At 33.9% G+C, this 25,128-nt stretch overlaps 1 protein-coding gene across 1 annotated transcript; it reads right to left on the reverse strand.

Annotated features, from left to right (window-relative positions):
* Positions 1-788: 788 nt before the first annotated feature.
* Positions 789-25,109, reverse strand: eIF3i (eukaryotic translation initiation factor 3 subunit i). The gene is made up of 12 exons (XM_080150735.1): positions 25,014-25,109; positions 22,486-22,558; positions 21,820-21,913; positions 18,788-18,868; positions 17,770-17,841; positions 6,969-7,072; positions 6,115-6,248; positions 4,449-4,509; positions 3,861-3,978; positions 2,716-2,841; positions 2,316-2,425; positions 789-1,126 (listed from the first exon to the last, which is right to left on the reverse strand). The coding sequence occupies exons 1-11, from the start codon at positions 25,074-25,076 to the stop codon at positions 2,377-2,379; spliced, it is 975 nt and encodes a 324-aa protein (XP_080006861.1). The 5' UTR covers positions 25,077-25,109; the 3' UTR covers positions 789-1,126; positions 2,316-2,376.
* Between the last annotated feature and the right edge of the window lie 19 nt (positions 25,110-25,128).

Genomic DNA, 25,128 nt, shown 5'->3' on the forward strand with positions numbered 1-25,128 from the left:
TTTATTATGTAGTTGTTGTTTTTGAACAACGAAGCTTCGAGAAAAAATAACTTGGATGATAAAAACATTTAATATAAAGGGTGTGCAAAAAATGCGAAATTTTTAAAATTGAAATTGCGCGGCATGTGTTAATAGTAGAAAAATGTTACGCATACCGTTAGAACCGCTAAGAAGTCAATTTTTTTTAAATATAAGAACGATTCCTCTGCTACGTATAGTTACGGAGCTACGTGTTAAAATGTCCCAACTGATGTAAAACTTGACTTACGAGTAAATTTTAAAATATAACTAAAAATTAGAGAAGATATTTTGCAAAAAGATATGCCTACATTTTTAAATTTCAAAATGCGCGGCTTGTATTTATGTAGAAAAATGTTACGCATACCGTTAGAACCGCTATAAACTGTATTTTTTTTTTGAAATATAAGAACGGTTCCTGTGCTACAAATAATCTAGGGAGTCAGATGGTAAAATGTTCCAAAATTTACTCGCAAGTCAAGTTTTAAGTCAGTTGGGACATTTTAACACTTAGCTCCTTAACTATGAGTAGCACAGGAATCGTTTTTATATTTCCTAAAAAAAACAAAAAAGACTTCTTAGTGGTTCTAGCGGTATGCGTAGTATTTTTCTATTAACACAAGCCGCGCAATTTTAATTTTAAAAATGTCCGCATTTTTTATGCACACCTTTTAGCTCCTGCAAACTGCAATTGCATATTTGTGAGAAATATAAGCCGGATGTTCCATATTTACAGAGCAACTTATCAGCTAAATAATTAAGTAATTGAGTCTATTTCAATTTTTATTTATTTTTTATCTTGATCCACTTCATACAATAATAGTTGTATAAAAACATATTAAATAAATAGGATTTTATTAACCTAATATTATTTTTCTCCATATAATAGGGTAGGTTGGTTATTATCAAGTCGTAAAAAATCTTCCAAACTTTGAAAAAAAGGTTGTGGAGAAAAATATTAAGATGATAATTTACAATTTAAGTCACAGGAATAGAACTTATTTCCTGGTGCCGGGGGGACATAACCCCAACCAATGGATGGTGGGGGTCATGTCCCCCCGGTACACCTAACCAGTATCAATTTTGGATTGATTGGAATTTCTTGTAACCTGTTCAAAATGGAGGTGTTAAAAATTTTGTACAAAATTTACCTACCCACCAAATCTTGTTATAAAACGTTTTCAAATATTTTTTACTTAAAATATTCAAGTGTAGAGATATCTTTGTTTAAAAAAGATTTTAAATAGCTGCATTTTCGAAACAAAATAAACATTGCACATATCTAAAAATATCTTATCTTTCACAAATGAAATTGCAACATTCAAAATCGTTTTGTACCAAAGCATTTTTTGTGAAGCAACGTCCAATACATTATACATAACAGATAGAGGGAGATGGATGACTCGGTCTACTAATAATCAAAATATTAAGAGTGGAAAATAGGTTTTAATTTGTAATCAGTGCGTACTCGTAGTTGCCACTCAGAATCTAACTTTTAATCTGAAAAATGGCATGAAGATGCATTCAATATAAAAATACAGCCCTTTTTCTTTCATACTTTTGGCTGTTGATTGCACCAAAAGAACCTTGAATTAATCGATTTGATTTATGAAACACTATATTAATTGAAAAAATCCTTTTCTGCATCTCGGGGCTAAATACTGGTTCTAATCTTATAACCGTACATTTTTATATCCGTGGAAAGGTGCTTATAATACGATGCGATAAGGTTTTTTTTTTTAATGCAACCGTCTCGTAATCAATGTTTAAATGGCACTTAGAATTCGAATTTTGAACTGAAATTTTGCATGAGCAATCCTTGGTAGGTCTATTTTCCCTAAATCGAACAAAAAGTTGGAAAAGTAGCGGCTAACGGCTCAGCCGTTTAGCCATTTTTGGGCTATTTTCTATGGAAATTCATCACGAAACCTATCTACACATAATACTCTTTTCCGCTCCAAAATGTTTTCAAACGGTTCTAGCCGTTAGTTGCTGGTACTAGAAATCTAAAAAATGTCTTTTTGTATCATTTTACATGATTTAAAGCAAAAATATGTTTCAAAAAGTTGATTCCTACGTAATTTATGACAGATTTGCCCTAAAAATGACTAAACGGCTGAGCCGTTAGCCGTTACTTTTTCAACATTTTGTTCGATTTAGGGAAAATAGACCTACCAAGGAATACTCATGCAAAATTTCAGATCAAAATTCGAATTCTAAGTGCCATTTATACATTGATTACGAGATGGTTGCATTAAAACATCCCCCCCCCCCCCTTAACTAATAACAGATCCATTCCTAAAAGAGTAATCAATAGTAGCAGCAGGACAACAATGATGATGATGCATCGTAAATGCTCTAGTAGTCGAACTTGAACTCGTGGTACGAGTCATCAAAAGTGTGGACCCTAGAGAAGTGGGATGGTGCAATTTTCAGTTTCGTAATTTGGTAGGTATTTAAGTTAGCGATTTTGATAATACTCCATTTACTCCATCGGTTTCCAATGTTAAATATTATGTAGTAACGTCATTTAGACAAAGACGTGCGAACAAGTATCCATTTTGGAGAGGCTTCAAATAGGTCCCGGGATGGTTTAAGGCAGTTATATTGCAATCCCCCCCCAAAAAATACTAGAGTCTCATCCGCTAGTTTTGGAAATAAATGATAGTCCAACTGAATGATATTGCACCATCCTACCTAACGTAACCGTCCTCTCCGCCACTGGCATAGCCGCGACCCTCGGGGTGGAAGGCGAGAGAGTTGATGGGACCGAAATGTCCCTTCACACGACCAAACTCTTCCTCGAACACGAGATGGAAGAATCTGAAAAAGAATAATAATGTAATGGATCTGAAGGGATAAGACAAAAGTAGATAATTGGTGTTAATCTCCCAATGATGATAAATAAAATTACTTTAAAAGTAAATTAAAATTATTGTCAAATACATCCCTGTAGTAGATACTATATTCTTTTAAGTATTATGAATTTTAATTACACATAATTAAATCTGAATCTAAAAACTTTTTGATTAAAAATTCAATAACAGTTTGTTTGCAAGGCATTGCCTCAAAAAAATAATGGATATTAAAACACTTGATTTTATACGTAGAAGACTAATATAGTGTTTTAAGTGAGTCATAATCGTTATTTTATGGAGAGGTATTTAAAATTCCTCTATAATAAGTTTAATTGCAAAATTACTGAATATCTTTTTTCTTATTATTTATCACTTATACAATTATGTTATTATTGTGTTATATATAAGTAAATTGGTCTATTTTAGGTTATTTCTATCGATATAATAAGAAAAATATTTTGTTGCGTGGGATTTTTCGATCAATTAGTCTATCAAAAGAATTTAATGAACAGTTGGCTTTATAAAAACAAAATACTTTGATAAATTTTAAGTTCTAAGAGGATTGAGTTTTTATACAATTTTAAGTTACCAACTTCTTTGTTTGATACCATAATAGAAACCATTGAAATTAATTTCTTCTCAAGTTTCATAAAGGAAATATAAAATGTAATTTATATAAAATAGTGGGAATAATTTCAGAAGATGAATAATAATGAAATTGAAAACGAGAAAAGTCAAGTTAAAGTAGTTAGACGTATGATAGTAATCAGATCAGTAGAGGGAAATGTCTTGGCCTTTAACAGCGCACAGTTAGGACTTTGTGAAGAGTGTAGAAAGTATCTACTTATGATATCATATAGTAACCTACAAGCATGCTGAAGGGGGGAGTCAACAAAACCCCTTTAAATTGATAAGAGCTGCCTTCCCTTTTTACCCCCCTGACAAAACCCTAAGCACGACACTGATCAAAGTATAAAGTTTAACCTGGCATCGAATTTTCCAGATTTAGAAGAAGTGGTTGTGACCTCCATGGCCTCCTGACCTCCTCCGAGGACAACATGATCATACAGTGGGGAAATAGCAGCGGAGTTCACGGGCCTCTCTGTGGTCATTACGATGATAAATCATAACAGACAGTTCAAAATTAGTTACTTCTGTCCTTCGAATATAGATTTCTTTCATAAACTATATAATTGCGATTAATTGAAAGCAAAAACATCACAAAAAATCCCACCCTGTTAAAATAAGAATAATATCCCCTCCTAATCTAAACGACTTCTTTCAAAATTTTAGCAATGCCTACAAAATGCCAATTCTCTTTTTCAATATCCTATAATTTATATATAGTAGTGAAGTTTTTTTCTCTCTCTGAAGTTTGAATCTCAACAACTACTGAACCGATTGGGCTCTCTATTTCAGGTAAGCTTCGGTTTTATGTTATTATATTGGGATGTTTTAAGCTTTTTTTCTAGCCCCATTCTACCCTTTTGATTACAGATCGCCTAGATGCTGAAGGCGTAGCCGCAATTCAAGTAAAGATATATAGAAATGTTGAAATTGATATTATCATTCCTGTGGTGTAGGTTTTCAGTAGTTCCAAGCTGTCAGCATCCCACAACATTGCTCGGTTGTCCTGAAATTAAAAAATGTTTATCAAATTTAGCACCAAAACAAGGATAACAACATCCACCCACAAGCAGCGAAGCATGGATTGACTAACGGACAAAGAGTTACGGAGCAGATTGCAGTGGTCATAAAAAGAGGGAGAGGGGGAAAGAAAAGAAGATAAGATGAGAACAAGACTTAATTTAATGAAAACTGATGCCTTCTTAAAATGAAAAAAAGGATACTGTCCTTTTGTGCCAAGTCATACAAATCTTTAACAAATAAAACTTACAGACGGAAGGCAACGTCCGTATTGACCTAAATTGATCAAGCTTGGTGTAACGATTCTAAAACTGAAAGAATTTTCTTTCAGTCCTACTCAAAGATGGATATTTTAGCTAATTTGGACAGACTGACAGACATACAAACGGACGGGAGACGGTCGTCCGTAAAATCCTGGATAAATTAAGCTTGGATAGACGATTCAAAACTCTTAAGTTTGAAGGCTGCTAGATAATTGATCAATCCAAGGATTTATTACAGTGCACGAAAATTTTAGCAAACAAATGAGAGAACTGATTTATGAAACTTTGGGTACCCGTACCAGTATAACAAAAAGTCTAAGGAACCTCCCTCCCATGTTATGCCGAGATTTCATTAGGATGTTTAAATTTCATACAGGACTTAGAATTGTTTTTAGAATACGTCAATATTTAATTTCACAGGTCGTTAAATAAAATTGTCAAAGGCAAGACATTTTTCATAAAAAAAACATTATGTAGATAAAACTTATTTATACAAATTTTATTTCGTAGATTTAAAATCTATTTTAATAGGGTTTACCTTTTCTTTTGTTTATGTAGAAAATAGGTAAGCAAGGTATTGTAAAGATATCTTTAAGCGCAAACCTATTCTACAAAACGTTGCGACGATTATTCAAGTTGTAGAGGGTCTAGTGGGATTTCAAAAAAGGAAATAAAGATACAGTTTCGCTACTATATGACTTTCTCAACCTGTCCTATTATCTTATTTTTAAAGAAAAATATTGAAATATCCTTATACAACAATCTTTGTCAAAAGTTTAATGATTTTTTGCATAAAGTTTATCAATAGACTTAAAGAGAACTTTTCATCGTAGGTGTTATTTTCATAACAAGGTTTTCTGGATAATCTGTACTTAAAAGTACGCTGTAGAATTATGTAAGGTTCGAAGATAAGACCTTTACACTTAAAACACTTTAAGTACTTAGTTAATTATAATTTAGCTGAACCATACTCGTAATAAACGGCTGACTTTTTAAGATAAAGGATTAGTTGTATTGGTAATATATTAAGACTTCTGGAATTAATAACTAAACTCTTAAAAGTCCCTGTATCCATTAGTGGGTCACTAAAGAAAGGTAAGTATTTTTTTAGGTCTTTAAACAAGGCAGTGATATGTCCTACACCAATTAAACCTAACCTAAGGTAGGGTTTTGTACTGTAATCCCCAACTGAACTATTTGAAATTAACGGAGCCATATTAGTAGATAAAATTTTTACCAAAAAAAGTTTAGTCTTATTGAAAATATTTCAAACAAGCAAACAAAACTCTTAAAAGTTCCCATTAATGACTGGTCCCCTTTTATATTACCTTACACGAAGAAATGACCATGGTACCATCCACATTCTTCTGCAGGTCAGTGATCTGACCGTTGTGCTCTCCCTTGTGCACCAGCTTCTTCAGTTCACGAGCTTCCCACACAACCATGTCACCGTTGTAATGACCTGGATATCATGAAGAGTTTATATACAAAAAAGACATAAATATAGTAGGAAAAAATATAATATTATAAGGGCAAGGTTGTGTTCTGGCACCTTTGAATTTACAAGCTTTAAAGCTTAATGCGAATTTAAAAACCTTATCAATTGTATGTGTAATAATAACTGGACGACAATAGTACAAATGTTATCAAAATTGAGAGATTTTAAATTAATATTAAGCTAACAGAATCGGTTATAGCCTAACATACCAGCGGTAAGAAACATTATAAATCAATTTGTTCAACAATAAATAGAAAACATGCCTCATATCTTAAACTAATATCAGGAATACATATTACATAATACCTATAAGTTTTCTAAACAAAAGTGGTAATTTTGTATTTTTATCAGTATTTATAACTATCTACTATACCCAGTGTGTCGGAGCCGTTTAATTTTAATGCGGCTCCGGCTCCTACTTTAAAATTAATATATCAATTTTTGTTCATTATTGAATTTGATAAAATAAAATAAATAATATAAAATATTTTGCTTTTATTTGATTAAAGCTATATGAAAGCAGAAGGATGTGTGTCTATTTGTCAAGTAACAATAGTTTTTTCAGTTTATTATATGGAAATAGACTGTTGCCAAATTATATTACTTTAAAAAATCATTTTTAACTAATCTAATAACTAATAACCAAAAATGTTGCTGCTCCCGGCTCCGAAACGCTGACTATACCTGTAATCACATGCTTGTCCAAGTTACTCCAGACCATAGCGCTTACTTTAGGTCCTTTCTCTGGGATCTCAAACTTGTGGATTTCCTCTCCTTTCCGGAAATTTCTAGAAAACAAAGTATAATAAATACCACAACAATATAAAAAATAAAGAGAATGGTTGAGTGTCACTTTAAGAGACCATAACAAAGAAACTCCAAGAGCAATGTGACTTTCAATTGCATAGGATTTGCTTTAATGTGACAGCAGGATGAGGAACCGAGAAGAAACGGCGGTGTAAACATAGATGTCCCCGAAAACCACCATATCTCGGTAATGATTGTGTACATTCTCACAAGTATAATTTCATTCTATCTCCCTTCCTTATATCGTTTCTATTTTAAACAGCAACAATTTACGAATATATTATATATGTCTAATCTATATGTGTCCATTTTTATAAAAGAAACAGTAAGTTATTTTTAAGGACTCCAAGAGACTGTTTTGACATATGTATATGTTGTAGATATTAGCAATGGAAATCTTTATGGAATTTCTTTTGTAAATAAAATACACGTGAATAGGAATACAAGTCCATCTTAAATGATCACAATTCGTAATATGAAATTAAGATTCTCAAAAGTTTGAAAAAATGTTTTCAGTGTCCAGTTTTCTTAAGGGGGGGGGGGGGGTTTAATGCAGCCATCTCGTAATCAATGATTAAATGGAAATTCGAATTTCAATCTGAAATTTTGCATGAATAATCCTTGGTAGGTCTATTTTCCCTAAATCAAACAAAAAGTTGGAAAAGTAACGGCTAACGGGTGGCGGCTCAGCCGTTTGGCCATTTTTTGGCAAATTAAGAGCAAAGGGGGGGGGGGGTTAATGCAACCATCTCGTAATCAGTGAGCAAATGGCACTTAAAATTCGAATTTCGAGCTGAAATTTTGCATGGGTAATCCTTGGTAGGTCTATTTTCCCTAAATCGAACAAAAAGTTGGAAAAGTAACGGCTGGCGGCTGCAGCTCAGCCGTTTAGCCGTTTTTGGCCTATTTTTAGGGCAAATTCATCATTATTTACCAGGGTTTCGGATCCGGATCTGGATCCGCATATTTTCGAGTCCAAGGATCCGGATCCGGATCCGCAAAAAAATGCGGATCCGGATCCTTGGACTCAAAAAATGCGGATAAAATGGAAAAATCTACCTAAATTTATATAAAATCTCAGACATTCTCTTGATGAGAGCCAATCTTTAAGGTTTAGGGTCAGACTTGAAAATTAAAAGTATTTTTGACTTCGAATTAAAGAATATAAATTTTTTGAAAAGTTTGATGATTTTATTTTTATTGTCAAGGATCCGGATCCGCATCCGGATCCGGATCCGCACTGACCAAATTTGGAGGATCCGGATCCGCAAAAAATCAATGCGGATCCGAAACCCTGTTATTTACGTAGGAATAAACTTTTTAAAACATAGTTTTGGTTTAATTCATATTAAATGATAGCAATAACTATTTTTAAAATTTCTAGTACCAGCTGCTAAACGGCTAGAACCGGCTGAAAACGGCTGGGGGCGGCCAAGAGTATGAAGAGTAGATAGGGCTTGTGACATGTCTAGGGGTAGGTTTTTATGGGTGCTGAGCTCAAAAATACTACTAAAAGTAGTGACGGCCAATCCATATAGCAGCTGGGTAACAGCTGCAGCTCAGCTGCGAGCGGCCAAGAGTAGAATGAGTAGATAGGGCTTGTGACGTGTCTAGGGGTAGGTTTTTATGGGTGCTGAGCTCAAAAATGCTACCAAAAATTGTGGCGGCCCATCCATGTGGCAGCTGGGTAACGGCGGCAGCTCAGCTGGGAGAGACCAAGAGTAGAAATGAGTACATAGGGCATGTGACATGTCCAGGGTTAGGTTTTAATGGGTGCTGAGCTCAAAAATACTACCAAAAATAGTGATGGCCAATCCATGTGGCAGTTGAGTAATAGCTGCTGCTCAGCTGCGAGCGGCCAAGAGTAGAATGAGTAGATAGGGCTTGTGACGTGTCTAGGGGTAGGGTTTTATGGGTGCTGAGCTCAAAAATGGTACCAAAAATAGTGGCGGCCAATACATATGGCAGCTGGGTAACAGCTGCTGCTCAGCTGCGAGCGGTCAAGAGTAGATGGGGCTTATGACGTGTCTAGGGGTAGGTTTTTATGGGTGCTGAGCTCAAAAATGCCACCAAAAATAGTGGCGGTCCATCCATATGGCAGCTGGGTAACGGCCGCAGCTCAGCTGTGAGATGCCAAGAGTAGAATGAGTAGATAGGGCTTATGACGTGTCTAGGGGTAGGTTTTAATGGGTGCTGAGCTCAAAATGGTACCAAAAATAGTGGCGGCCAATCTATATGGCATCTGAGCAACAGCTGCAGCTCAGATGGGAGCGGCCAAGAGTAAAATGAGTACATAGGGCTTGTGACGTCTCTTAGGGTAATTTTTTATGGGGAATGAGCTCAAAAATGCTCCTAAAAATAGTGGCGACCCATCCATATGGCAGCTGGGTAACGGCTGCAGCTCAGCTGGGGGAGGCTAAGAGTTGAATGAGTAGATAGGGCTTGTAGGCTGTAGCTGTTACCCAGCTGCCATATGGATGAGCCGCCATTATTATAACACCTCAACACCCATAAAAACCTACCCTGAGACACGTCACAAGCTCTATCTACTCATTATACTCTTGGTGGCGCGCAGCTGAGCTGCAGCTGTTACCCAGCTGCAATGTGGATGGGTCGCCACTATTTTTGGTACCATTTTTGAGCTCAGCACCCTTGAAAACCTATCCCTAGACATATCACAAGCCTTATCTACTCATTCTACTCTTGGCCACTCGCAGCTGAGCTGCAGCTGTTACTCAGCTGCCATATGGATGGGTCGCCACTATTTTTGGTAGCATTTTTGAGCTCAGCACCCATGAAAACCTACCCCTAGACATGTCACATGCCCTATGTACTCATTCTACTCTTGGCCTCTACCAGCTGAGCTTCGGCCGTTACCCAGCTGCCATATGGATGGGCTGCCACTATTTTTGGTACCATTTTTGAGCTCAGCACCCATAAAAACCTACCTCTAGACACGTCACAAGCCCTATCTAATCATTCTACTTTTAGCCGCTCGCAAATGAGCAGCAGCTATTACTTAACTGCCATAGGGATTGGCCGAAACTATTTTTAGAAGCATTTTGAGTTCAGCACCCATAAAAACCTAATCCTGGACACGTCACATGCCTCATGTACTCATTCTACTCTTGGCCTATCTCATCTGAGCTGCGGCCGTTACCCAGCTGAGCTGCGTCCATTACCCAGCTGCCATGTGGATGGGCCTCCACTACTTTTGTTAGCATTTTTGAGCTCACACGCTTTTCCTCAACAGTTTAGCGGATTTAAAACCAACACGCATCAAGCGGTCAATGGATCTTATAAATATACACATTTGCTGAATCAAAACTGGTTTTACCTAAATTGTATCTGCTCCTTCTTCGTGTCTATAGTATTTCAAAGATTTTTAATAAAAATATGTGATTATTTGACTTTAAAATAACCTTTAATCAAAAATCATCTTATAGTTTAAAGCTTGTAAATATAATTTTGTCATATTTGTTGAGGCTTTAACACAATATTTTTAACACTTCAACACTGCATATTTAGGATGTATAACAGTGGTTATTTTATGCATTATTAGTGATATAAAAAGCACTAATCCTAATTGATTAGATACTTAGCAGTTTATTACACAAAAGTCTATCTTTTCTGTTCTAAACCATTTTGAATTTTATATGGATAAACTTTTGATATAATGAAACAGTAAGTAGGTTAATATATGACACGAAAGGTTCATTTAAAAACATTACTTTAAAAGATATACTTGAATACACTTCATTTACTATTTTATTACTTAATAGTTACTAGGTAAAGTATATGCTTTTTAATTTTAATTGCATTAAAGTTGACAAAAATTTGATAATGATCATCTGATATGTTTTGTATGTAAACAGTATGTATTTTATCTGTAGCTTAAGATTTCGATAGCTGATTTAGTTCTACATTCTAGGAAAGCTTCACGTACATAGGACCCAGGATGGGTTCAGGCTATTTGATTTTTAGATTCAAGTCTCTGGATGATTTTATGCCTTACCCCTTAGAAAACAGACCAACTAGATGCTAGGGGCACAATCGCTTTTTTTTATATAGAGATATATATAGTATATTTTAATTTAACTTCAAATTAATGTCTGGTGTATTAAAGATTATTTAGCAATTGAAAACAATTTTTATTTAATTTTGTATCTTATTTAAGACATGGCAAAACCTTTTTCAAATGTGATCATAATCTACATAGGTCAAAGATTTTGGTCGTTGTGGATCTATAATTATAATTAAAAAAAAACAAGACTTTTTCTGATGCTTGATTTTAATAGTAAAGATTTTCTTTATTAAGGATTGGTCTGTCTGTCTATAACGGATAGCTTGTATCATTAATTTAGGCCTTTTATAATTGTCCTATTGATTTCATACTTGGCATGGCTATTCCTTTAGTAGTAAGGTACGATTTAGAAAGCATAGCAATTCTACAATAAGTTTTAAACCTTTTTGTAATAAATACTACAACAAGGTACAACGTTATAAACGAGGCACATCTATAATAAAGTCCTAAAAATGTAGGAATGTCCTTAAACAGTATGTTGTATTTTGCAACAAATTTACTTAATAGTAAAACTATTTAATGTATAAGAACTATTCAGTTTTTTAACTAATTAGACTATACTTATTAATAACTTCGAGTGTTTAAGGGGGGGGGAAGTTTTGCCACTTTCGCTTACTCCGTGATTATTGGGCTAGGTATTAAAGTTAGACTATAGGTTATTTGGGATAAAAGTTTACTTTTGGGTAGTAGCTCACGTATTTTTAATCATTTTTTGGATAACCCCACCCCCTAGCCCCCCGGGGCTCAAAAACCCCCTAAAAATGAACCTAACCTTAATTTTCTCAGGAACAATTTGACCAATTGAGATGATTTTTTAAACTTAAGCTTTTATGCTTATAAACTAACTTCTAGTTTAGAAGTCACCCCCCTGACGCCAACCCCTAGCCCTCCGGGGCTCCAAAAAACCCTAAAAATGAACCTAACCCTAATTTTCTCAGGAACCATTTGACCAATATAGATGATTTTTTAAACTTAAGCTTTTATGCTTATAAACTAACTTCTAGTTTAGAAGTCACCCCCCTGCCGCCAACCCCCAGCCCTCCGGGGCTCCAAAAAACCCTAAAAATGAACCTAAACTTAATTTTCTTAGGAACCATTTGACCAATAGAGATGATTTTTTAAACTTAAGCTTTTATGCTTATAAACTAACTTCTAGCTTAGAAGTCACCCCCCTGCCGCCAACACCTAGCCCTCCGGGGCTCCAAAAAACCCTAAAAATGAACCTAACCTTAATTTCTCAGAAACCATTTGACCAATAGACATGATTTTTTAAACTTAAGCTTTTATGCTTATAAACTAACTTCTAGTTTAGAAGTCACCCCCCTGCCGCCAACTCCTAGGACTCCGGGGCTCCAAAAAACCCTAAATATGAACCTAACCTTAATTTTCTCAGGAACCATTTGACCAATAGAGATGAATTTTAAAACTTAAGCCTTTATGCTTATAAACTAACTTCTAGTTTAGAAGTCATCCCCCTGCCTACAACCCCTAGCCCTCCGGGGCTCCAAAAAACCCTAAAAATGAACCTAACCTTAATTTTCTCAGGAACCACTTGACTAATAGAGATGATTTCTTAAACTTAAGCTTTTATGGTTATAAACTTACTTTAAGTTAGAAGTCACCGCCAACCTCTAGCCCCCCGGGGCTCAAAAAAACCCTAAAAATGAACCTAACCTTAATTAAAATTTCTTATTTGAAGAGTTAGAGGTACATTTATTAAACCAAATATGCTTATTTTTGGATGTTATTGACATATCTGCTGAAAAAATTAGAATCGGCCTTCAGGTTCAGGTGCTGCAGGCCTCCAGGTCCACTCTCGACAGGTGAAAATTAAAATTTCTGATTTGAAGAGTTAGAGGTACACTTATTTAACCAAACATGCTTCTTTTGGATGTTATTGACATATCTGCTGAAAAAGTTTTAAATCGGCCTCCTAACATACTTGAAGCTAAAATTTAAATCGGCCTCTAAGTTCAGGTGCTGCAGGTCTCCAGGTCCACTCCTGAGACAAGTAAAAATTAAAATTTCTTATTTGAAGAGTTAGAGGGCAACTTATAAAACAGAATATGGATCTTTTGGCTGTTATTACTATTTCTGGAGAAAAATATTAATTTGGCTCCAAGTTCAGATATTCACCTGGCCAGCTGCAACCAGCGGTCACCAAGACGCAGGTAAAAGTGTCCATATCAAAAAGTATCAATGAATATGATACCTAACATGTTTTTAAAAACTGAGAAAAAAAACAGCGAAAATATCTGAAAATACCCCCCAAAAAGCCATCTAGAAGCCTGCAGTACCTGGAGGCCGATTTTATTTTTTCTTTAAATATGGTAATATTATCCAACAAGATGCTTATTTTCTTGGGAATTGACCTCTAACTCTTAAATTAAGAATCTAAATTTTTTCATGTCTAGAGTTGAACTGGCGGCCTGTAGCTCCTGAACTTGGAGGCCGATTTAAATTTTTATCTTCAAGTATGTTATTAACATCAAAAACAATGCATAGTTTGTTTTATAAGTTAACCTCCAAATAAGAAAATTTATTTTTACCTATCCAGTGTCCACCTGGAGGCCTGTAGGACCCGAACCTGGAGGCCGATTTTAATTTTTTCAGCAGATATGTCAATAACATCCAAAAAGAAGAATATTTGGTTAAATAAGTGTACCTCTAACTCTTCAAATCAGAAATTTTAATTTTCACCTGTCGAGAGTGGACCTGGAGGCCTGCAGCACCTGAACCTGGAGGCCGATTCTAATTTTTTCATCAGATATGTCAATAACATCCAAAAAGTAGCATATTTGTTTAAATAAGTGTACCTCTAACTCTTCAAATAAGAAATTTTAATTTTTACCTGTCTCCAGAGGGGACCTGGAGGCCTGCAGCACCTGAACCTGGAGGCCGATTCTAATTTTTTCAGCAGATATGTCAATAACATCCAAAAAGATGCATATTTGGTTTAATAAGTGTACCTCTAACTCTTCAAATAAGAAATTTTAATTTTACCTGTCTCCAGAGTGGACCTGGAGGCCTGCAGCACCTGAACCTGGAAGCCGATTCTAATTTTTTTCAGCAAATATATCAATAACATCCAAAAATAAGCATATTTGGTTTAATAAATGTACCTCTAACTCTTCAAATAAGAAATTTTAATTAAGGTTAGGTTCATTTTTAGGTTTTTTTGAGCCCCGGGGGGCTAGAGGTTGGTGGCAGGGGGCTTCTTCTAAACTTAAAGTTAGTTTATAACCATAAAAGCTTAAGTTTCAGAAATCATCTCTTATTAGTCAAGTGGTTCCTGAGAAAATTAAGGTTAGGTTCATTTTTAGGGTTTTTTTTGGAGCCCCAGAGGGCTAGGGGTTGGCGGCAGGGGGATGACTTCTAAACTAGAAGTTAGTTTATAAGCATAAAAGCTTAAGTTTTAAAAATCATCTCTATTGGTTAAATGGTTCCTGAGAAAATTAAGGTTAGGTTCATATTTAGGTTTTTTGGAGCCCCGGAGGACTAAGGGTTGGTGGCAGGGGGGTGACTTCTTAACTAGAAGTTAGTTTATAAGCATAAAAGCTTAAGTTTAAAAAATCATCTCTATTGGTCAAATGGTTCCTGAGAAAATTAAGGTTAGGTTCATTTTTAGGGTTTTTTGGAGCCCCGGAGGGCTGGGGGTTGGCGGCAGGGGGGTGACTTCTAAACTAGAAGTTAGTTTATAAGCATAAAAGCTTAAGTTTAAAAAATCATCTCTATTGGTCAAATGGTTCCTGAGAAAATTAAGGTTAGGTTCATTTTTAGGGTTTTTTGGAGCCCCGGAGGGCTAGGGGTTGGCGGCAGGGGGGTGACTTCTAAACTAGAAGGTAGTTTATAAGCATAAAAGCTTAAGTTTTAAAAATCATCTCAATTGGTCAAATTGTTCCTGAGAAAATTAAGGTTAGGTTCATTTTAAGGGGGTTTTTGAGCCCCGGGGGGCTAGGGGGTGGGGTTATCCAAAAAATGATTAAAAATACGTGAGCTACTACCCAAAAGTAAACTTTTATCCCAAATAACCTATAGTCTAACTTTAATACCTAGCCCAATAATCACGGAGTAAGCGAAAGTGGCAAAACTTCCCCCCCCCTTGCTTATTGTTTCTATATAAACAAGGATGAAAACATCCATAAAACCAAGCTATGAAACCGTAGGACAAACGAATATTATTAATTGTAAAGTTTCAGAACTGAATAATCAGAATATAAATTTATTAAAGTCTAAACAAAATTATGAGTAAATTTTTTTATAAACGGTTTAAATACAAGTTAATGTTTAAGGACATAATTACATTTTTAGGACTTGATAAAGAGATGCATCGCCTATAACATTTTACTTTGTTGTCCTAGGAATAAGTATCCCAAAATTCAGTTCAATCGGATAATTTTATCACATAAAAATATGTTGTTTTAATTTTTTTTAAATCAACAGTTTAAATTGGGCGTTCGGAAATTCTGGTAACGATTTTAGAGTAGCTACACTTTCTCTAAGTTGTACCTAAATACTACAGGAATAACTTTGCAAAGTTTGAAATCGATAGGAAAATTCTAAATTAACGGAAAAAGCTAACCGTTCCACTAAAAAAGCTAACATTTCCACCTTCAAATATAACTTTTACTGACGGACAGACGGACGTACGGACGGAAAAGAAATTATAGAAAAGCTTTGCTTTTAATAACAGTAAATATGTTGTAAATCAATTCTGTCAGTATTTTTAAAAGCGAAGCTTTTCTATAATTAGGGTCGGTCCGTCCGTACGTCCTTCACAAACGGATAGCTTTTTTCGTTAATTTAGGCATGTTAGAGATGTCATATCGATTTCAAACTTTGCATGGTGATTCCTTTAGTAATTAGGTACGATTTAGAAAGTAAAGCAGTTTTCAACAAATTTACTTACAATTTTGCTTCGACTCTTATACATTTATATTCTGATTATTCAGTTCTGATACTATATAAGTGTTAATGTCCGTTTGTCCTACAGTTTCAGTGCTTCGCTTTTATGGATGTTGTCATAATTGTTTAGTTAAATGATATGTTGATTTTTCATTACTGTTTTTACTTTCTAAGTTTAAGATTTCAAGGTATTTTGAAGAAAAAAAGTATTAATTAAAACCAGAAGGTACTGCCGTCGACAATTTCATGAGTTATAATTAATCTACAAAAAAAGTTTTTAAAACAACTAATGCTTTCATGTGTTAGAGGTAATATACATTTTACATCAAAGGCTATTTTAAAGTCAAATCATCACACATTTTTAGTCAAATTCTTAAAAATTCTATAATCCGGAAGAAGGAGCAGATACAATTTAGCTAAAACCAGTTTTGATTTTGCAAATATGTCTATTTATAGGATCCATTGACCGCTTGTTGCGTGTTGGTCATAAATCCGCTAAACTGTTGAGGAAAAGTGTGCTCAGCACCTATAAAAACCTAACCCTAGACACGTCACAAGCCCTATCTACTCATTCTACTCTTGGCCGCTCGCAGCTAAGCTGCAGCTGTTACCCAGCTGCCATATGGATTGGCCGTCACTATTTTTAGTAGCATTTTTGAGTTCAGCACCCATAGAAACCTACCCCTAGACATGTCACAAGCCCTATTTACCCTTTTTACTCTTGGCGGCTCCCAGCCGTTTTCAGCCGGTTCTAGCCGTTTAGCAGCTGGTACTAAAAATTTTAAAAAATGGTTATTATTATCATTTAACATGAATTAAACCAGAAATATGTTTTAAAAAGTTGATTCCTACGTAATTAATGATGAATTTGCCCTAAAAATAGGCAAAAAACGGCTAAACGGCTGAGCTGTAGCCGCCAGCCGTTACTTTTCCAACTTTTTGTTCGATTTAGGGAAAATAGACCTACCAAGGATTACCCATGCAAAATTTCAGCTCGAAATTCGAATTTTAAGTGCCATTTGCTCACTGATTACGAGATGGTTGCATTAAAAAACCCCCCCTTAGTCACGCAACCTATCTCCAGATAATACTTTTTATCGCTCAAAATCCTTATCAAACGGTTCTAGCCGGTAGCTGTTGGTACTAGAAATTTTAAAAATGGTTATTGCTATCATTTAACATGAATTAAACCAAAAATATGTTTTAAAAAGTTGATTCCTACGTAATTAGTGATGAATTTGCCCTGAAAATAGGCAAAAAACGGCTAAACAGCTGAGCCGCCAGCTGTTATTTTTCCAACTTTTTGTTCGATTTAGGGAAAATAGATCTACCAAAGATTACTCATGAAAAATTTCAGATCGAAATTCGAATTCTAAGTGCCATTTAATCATTGATTACGAGATGGTTGCATTAAAAACTCCCCCCTTTTTACACTTTTTTTCCATCCGACCACTTATTTTTTATCCCCCCCCCCCCCCCCTGAGCAGGGGATCCCATGTAGAATATACACCCCTGCCTATATCTAAAATCTACAGTTTTTACATATAAATCTTAATACGTAAGTGACCCAAAGATGTTATATTTATGAAACTTATCATTAAAAAATATCGGAGCAGGGATGGGAACAATTTTTACAATAAAGTATAATTTTTATTTCATCGATAAATGTCCAAATGTCTACATACACACCTTGGATCAACAATAACAATTTCACAGGGGTATTTCATCTGCTTGTCTGTTGTAAAGCAAATCATGTCTCCCCTAAAACAATAAAATTATTGATTTAATTTTACGAGATTTATTGCAGAAATAGTTCTGTATTTTTAAAGCAAAACATTTCTACTAGTGATGGCAATCCGTCGAATTTTTGGGCCGGATTCGGATTCCGGATTCTTAAAGAATCCGTCAAAAAAAAAGTGGCGGATTCCGGATTCTTAAAGAATCCGTCAAAAAAAAGTGGCGGATTCCGGATTCTTATTTTTGGCAAATTTCGGATTCGGATTTTGGATTTTAACAATATTTTAAAAGGATATTTTTTTAAATTTTAAAAATTAAATGCTACATATGTCTTAAAATAAATGTTCTTGGTGTTCTCTATAATTCACTTGCGAGAATCTAACCAGATTTTAAAATATATTATATATAATGATGAAAATCTTTGCCTTCAAAGAGGAGGAGATAAAAGAAAAAACTCAAGACGCTAATTTTAGCCTCCCAAATAAGAATCCGGAATACGCTATTAAAAAACGGATTCCGGATCCGGATTCCAAAATTGGCCAAAAATTGGGCGGATTCCGGATCCGGATTGCCAACCCTAATTTATACATTTAGGGTAGGTCCGTCCATCCGAAAGCTATGGTTGTTAATTAAAGCTATTAAGAATTGTCCTATCGATTTCAATAGGAACCGTCAGAAACAATTTATACATAATAACAACACTATAATCATTACTAACAAGTCCGTACGTCCAATTTGTACATCATGCTTTGTTGGCTTTTCACATTTTTTGTATGAGCGAAGCATCTCCTAATTAAGTAGGTATAAAAGTGAATTATGTCAATATTAACTAAGTATCCTGTATTTACATAATTTTGAGAGAAAAAATATTTATACGAAATTTGTATTCAGGCTTCTAAATAATGTTAAATATAATGCGTTCGTTTACCTGAAAGTCTTAAGGTAAAGCAATAAAATTTAAAAATCTTACCCATAAGAATAGTTGCAAGATCTTACAGCTGTGTCGGTTTGAATCATACCAATCTGTTTTCCAGTCTCAATATCCCACATCCTATACAAATATATCAATACATTATTAGAATATATATATTTCTACACCCCTAGACACTATGTGCCCAGCCAATGCAAAAACTCCAAAATTCCAAAAAATGCATTTTTGAGTATTGACCAATTTTAAAGTTTTAGGTTAATCTTTGTCATATTTGAGAAGGATTTCCAAAGCTAGAGGTGAAAACATCAATTCCTTATAATTTTACAGCATCGAGAAGTAGCCTACCTAGATATTTAGGATTTTGTAATAAAGTCTGACTATTGAAATTAAATTTTATATGCAAACTTTAAATTATCGTCAAAATACCAAAAATTGAGCTACAGTTATAGAAGAGCTTTATTTCTTTGGGATTAAATATCATATCAATTCAATGGAACTGTTAAATAAAGTGCACGTTTAATAAAGTTTTATAACTATCTTTTGAAACTTAGAATCTTTATTAGTAGATACGTCAATTTACTTTAACGTGCTTCCTTAACAACGAATTTATATTTTTAGTTGCGTTATTAACACTTATGTGTACTTAGTGAACTATATATGTACATAATATTATATAAATATACACTTGAGGAAAGTGACTTCTTGGTTGTAACAAATAGCTACAATTGGGCGTAAATATCCTTGTCTTTAAGCCTGTTTTTGCATTGACTTAAAAATACCGTTAAATAACAACAACAAAGAATTCATCAAAATATAAAACAAACCTAATAGTACCTAGTGGTAAATATTTACTGAACATCTTAGTGTTTAATTTCTTTTAAGGGTATTATCCTTAAATAATTTTACTGGTTAGTTAACAAAAATATATAAATATGTGAAGATTTGGGGAAAATTAGGGTAATTTTTTCTGTTAGGGAAATTATCTTAACGAATTGAAATTACACAGATCCTTTTATAAATGAGATAAGAAGTCTGTCCTTTAGAATATTTTATACAGCTAAATCGTATTTGGGGGGGGGGGGGGGGGGGGGGGGGGAATGCGCAACCCCGAAGAAAAATTGTAAAACAAGATATCACATTCACCATTTTACCCATTTTTAAAAATTATTTATTATTACCCCACTTTACCCTGTTGTTAAATAATTCCACGTCCGTATGTCTCAAATATGGACAAATCTCTCTTGTTCTATTTATGATAATCTCAATATAAATGTGATTTATACAAGGAATATATTTTCATAATGTGTTTCCTAGACACTCTCAGAATTCAAACAAGGGTGTTTATTCTGTACAAGATTCATCTTTTCACAAATTGCAAAGAATATTTCATGGAAGGAAAATGAAACATGATAAGGAAATGGGAAAAAAGGAAAATGAAGTAGCTGAGACTTAGCCCACCCCCCCACTCCTAAATGCATTCAATTAATTCAAGGTTTCTTCTCTTGAAAGAAAAAGTTTTAAAACATTATTTCGTTTTTTTTAAAAGCATGTTACTGAAATAAATATTTACTGAAAATAGAAACATTTACTATAAATTTCCTTTCATATGTTATTTACGATGCCGGATTAAAATTCAAGCAAAGATTATTCAAAACACAATTATTTAAATCCATTTTACTGAATGTACTTTTAGGTTGACATAGATTTTGTTATGATGGGGGGAAAATAAAGTCTTATCCAAGAACACACAAAAAGCTAAATCCTTTAAAGGTTTTGTATTCATACAAACAAATATGTGGGTGTGTGTATTATAAAGTTTCAGCATTTTCCCTCAAAGTTCCTTGTTGTTGTTAAGCACATTTTAACCAGCCCCCCCCCTCCCCCCCTTCTGTTAAAAACAAAATTGAAAATAGTTGACAGGGGATGGTTTATCTTGTGTTTATTACTTTCTGTAACTTTAGTTTCTGTACATATGATTAAATGGCACTTAGAATTCTAATTTCGATCTAAAATCCTTGGTAGGTTTGTTTTCACTAAATCGAACAAAAAGTTGGAAAAGCTGAGCCGTTTTGCCATTTTTTGCTGTCTTAAGAGCAAATTAGTCACGAAACCTATCTCCACTTTTTATCGCTCAAAAACCTTATCAAACGGTTCTAGCCGGTAGCTGTTGGTACTAGAAATTTATAAAATGGTTATTGCTATCATTTAACATGAATTAAACCAAAAATATTTTTTTTAAAGTTGATTTCTTCGCAATTAATGATGAATTTGCTCTGAAAATAGGCAAAACGACTAAACGGCTGAGCCGCCAGCCGTTACTTTTCCAACTTTTTGTTCGATTTAGGAAAAAAAAACATACCAAGGATTACTCATGAAAGATTTCAAATCGAAATTCGAATTCTAAGTGCCATTTAATCATTGATTACGAGTTGGTTGCATTAACCCCCCTTTATATAAAGAAAGTTTATTAACTCATTTATTATCTTGTATACGATTATTTTTATTGACAACATAGGTTATTACCTAAGACACCTAGAGGATTAAATCCACCATGACATTTTGATTACTTACCTAAATGAAATATCCCCCCCCCCCCCCAACCAAACGTAAAGCAATGCCTCTTATTAAACAACTTTCTGTTAGCTTAAAGAACAGTTCAAAATAAGCCAGGGGTGTATAATCTGCACAGGATTTATTTTTTTCCCCGGCTACAATTTTTTATATTTTTTCCTCCCCCCTAGTTTCTTCTCACCAAGTAGGGGGGAAAATGGAAAAATATTTAAAGAACTCGATATTTTATTTATTTTATCCCTCCTACCACACATTTTTTTAGTTTTTTTTCACCAAGGAGGGGGGGGGGGGGGGGAAATGGAAAAAAATGTTTTCAGTTTTCTTAATTTTTACAATTTTTCCCCCTCAAACCACTTATTTGTTTAATTCCCACCCCCCACTGAGCAGGGGATCCCATGTAGAATATACACCCCTGGGCCCTGAAATAAGCTTTTCACGGAAAAAATACAGTTTTTTTCTGTTGCAAAACTCCTGTTTTTATCAATATTTATGAACCCAACCTGATGGAATTGTCGGCGGCACCAGTGATGAGATGGGTATTATCCCACTTCGGATCCAGGCACCAACAGGCACCACCGTGTCCATCGTAGGTACCTAAAAACATGGTAAAATTTAACAATAGGGTATTGCATCCAAAAACTACACCAAAGGTGAGCCACAGCAGGAGGCCTTAACCAGAGCACTTTAAGAATCCAACTCAACGTAACCAATCTTATAGCTATTTTGTGAATTGGTTACATTTTGTATGTCGTGTCAAATTCTTTTTAGAATATAAAAAGAATACAATTGGCGAGGGGATTATCACGAGTATTTCCTTCTTTAAAGTTTATCAAAAATATAAGAATATAGGAGGTTGCTGACGTAAGATATAACAAAATTTTCAAGATTTTCCATTGTAATGTTAGAGCTTTATGGTATGTAAAAAAAATCATTTTTTATCTTATTCAATCAGGCAAAATAAGCGAAAGAAAATCTATATTAATATCAACCTTATCAAGTAGCATAGATAAATGTTTGCACCACAAGAACAGTAGTTTTAGAACCTCTAGCCACACAGTAATAAACTTTCTACTAAGTCATTAGTAAATTTTTGAAAAAAAAAGTACAGAAGGTGATAAAAATAGATTTTCTTGAAAATATCGGAGCTTAACGTTTGAAATAGTTACCTAATCTTTCACCATTGATGGAGTACCACACATTGGGTGTATGATCTTTAGCACAACTGAACAACAGATCACCCTACAACATGAAATAATTTTTATTCAATAATTTACCTATCGGGTTTTTAGATTTATATGGAATGGAAATATGTTTTTAAAACTCTCTAACCCACGAAAAACAATCCCAAGACAATTCAGAAGTTTTTAAAAATAGAACTTTCTACAAGAAAGTTGAAATAATAAAAACTACCTAGCAATAAATTGCGATATTTAAACGATCAAAATAGTATTTAGAATGCATAAAAACTTTGAAATACAAACCGCGTTTTTTTTTAAAGAAGACTTTCCAATATTATTCTTATATTAACCTATTGATATCATTTTTACAAACAGATTAGTAAGAAAAGTTCAAAATTTAATCCTATTAAATTTTCATAATTAAAAAAAACCTACTACAACTAGGTACGTAAGGCTTCTTGCAAAGTTTAAAAGGTACAGTAGTGTGATAAACGTCATTGATGGATGGTTTATTTAGGATAGTTGCTATGAGATTGATGTTATATTAATTTGGATCGTTTATTTCTCTCAAATTACTATCGCATCTGGTTGATCAAAATATGTAGTATTTGACTGGGGTTGGCAATCTGAATCCGTCCAATTTTTGGACAATTTTGAAATCCAGAATCAGAATGCGGTATCCGTTATTTTAATAGTAGATTGTTAATTTTTAGGCTAAAATTAGCGTCTTAGTTTTTTTGGTCCAAATACATATTTTAATTTTTAACAATTTAATTTTGGCCGCCGTAGGGTCTAGAAATAGGAGAAAAGATACTGTGAAGATATGAAAAAACGCAGCATTAGATTCTTCCCAGTACCCAGTAAAATTTACTAATTTTTAAAAAGGCCATTTAGAATATTGCTAGAATCCGGAATTTTGATCGGATTTTTGTAAGAATCCGAATCCGGTCCAAAAATTAAACGAATTGCCAGCCATAAGGATTTCATATGAACATAGACTTCTTATTTAAAAAAAAATTGGTAATTAAATCAGAATTCATCGCATAACGAAATAATCTGCTTCAATATTCTATATGTATGATTTGTTGAGTAATACCTTTATGAATGTTGTCATCCATGTTGTTATAAGAAATTCCATCATACGAAAATAAGACAACATAGACAGAGTAAATGCAAACAAAGACTAAAATTGTTTATCCAAAACGTAAACTTTGTTTTTATCTTGGTGTTAAATTATATAAAGCATCTTACAATGTACTTGAATGCTAGCGAAAGGAAGATTTTAGTTTTCTTTTTAAAAAATTATTGAATTGTTAAAAACAAGCAGAGTATCTTTTCTAACATCTCAAGTCTCTTCACATATCACACCAGGCTACAATTAAATCAAGACAAAAGTAAGTGCCGAGCTCTGGGACTTATTTATGGTGAAATTAGACATAAAACCATGATGATTCCAGGTAAAACCAAAATATTTCAGCGGGATCTTTTTGAGAAAGTCAGATTTAAAAATTTCAAGTTCAATTTTCACCCCCTAGGAGTTGTCGCATAATCATGACAAGAAAAGCAAAGATTATTTATTTAAAATTTTGAACAACTTTGCTTTTATAAAGTTCTTCATAAAACCACCCCTGAAGGGAGTTAATTAATGGCCATTTTTATCAGTTGCTTTGCTAAAGTCACGGAAATTCAGCCTTAAATAAATCATATATAGAGAGGTTTTATGAAAGACTTCATAAAAGCAAAGTAATTCAAAATTTTAAATAAATAACCTTTGCTTTTCTTGTCATGATTATGCGGCAACTCCTAGGGGGTGAAAATTGAACGTGAAATTTTCAAATCTAATTTTCTCAAAAAGATCCCACTGAAATATTTTGGTTTTACCTGGAACCATCATGGTTTTATGTCTAATTTCACCATTAATAGGTCCCAGAGCTCAGCACTTACTTTTGTCTTGATTTAATTGTAGCCTGGTGTGATATCCATTTAATGAAGTCTCTTCACATATCCATTTAATGTTATTTGACAGGATAGGATTACGATAGACAAAAAAGGGGTAGTTGCACAAAATGCATTTAAATTGAATTAAATGACCTGCCTATTTTTTCTGTTCACTAGTTTAAACTACATCTATAGGACATGTATTTGAAAGAATTTCAATTTTCTACCGTGTAGTTTAAAAATATCAAGACTTAATAATCATATTTTTTGGACATATGCAAAATTATTTAATATATTATATTTATTGTAATATAAAATTATGTGTTTGATGTTATAATTGTAACTTATGCTTGCAATCAAACTTGTTAAATGAACTTTATGCAACTATCACTTTCCAGATGCTATTCAGCGAGCAAGATTCTTCAAATGTTGATGAACCCATACAATAAAATAGGTTTTAAATACCTATCGAAATTAGATTGCTGGGAAGTTACCTTCCATACAATACTAAGAATATTTAGAAGACTTTTATGCCATTGCCAAGATTTTTTTCATTAATGACCTAGTCCTAAACTCACCTCAAGATTGTATTTAATCTGTGTTATCGACCTAGAATGGCCGTGCATCATAATCGGCCGCATTTTTCAAACAAAACTATGGTTCTATCTGAAATATATTTTCATATTAGGAAAA

The sequence above is a fragment of the Acartia tonsa genome, chromosome 2 (genome assembly GCF_053477335.1).
Source record: "Acartia tonsa isolate MP-2025a chromosome 2, ASM5347733v1, whole genome shotgun sequence".
Lineage (NCBI taxonomy): Eukaryota > Metazoa > Arthropoda > Copepoda > Calanoida > Acartiidae > Acartia > Acartia tonsa.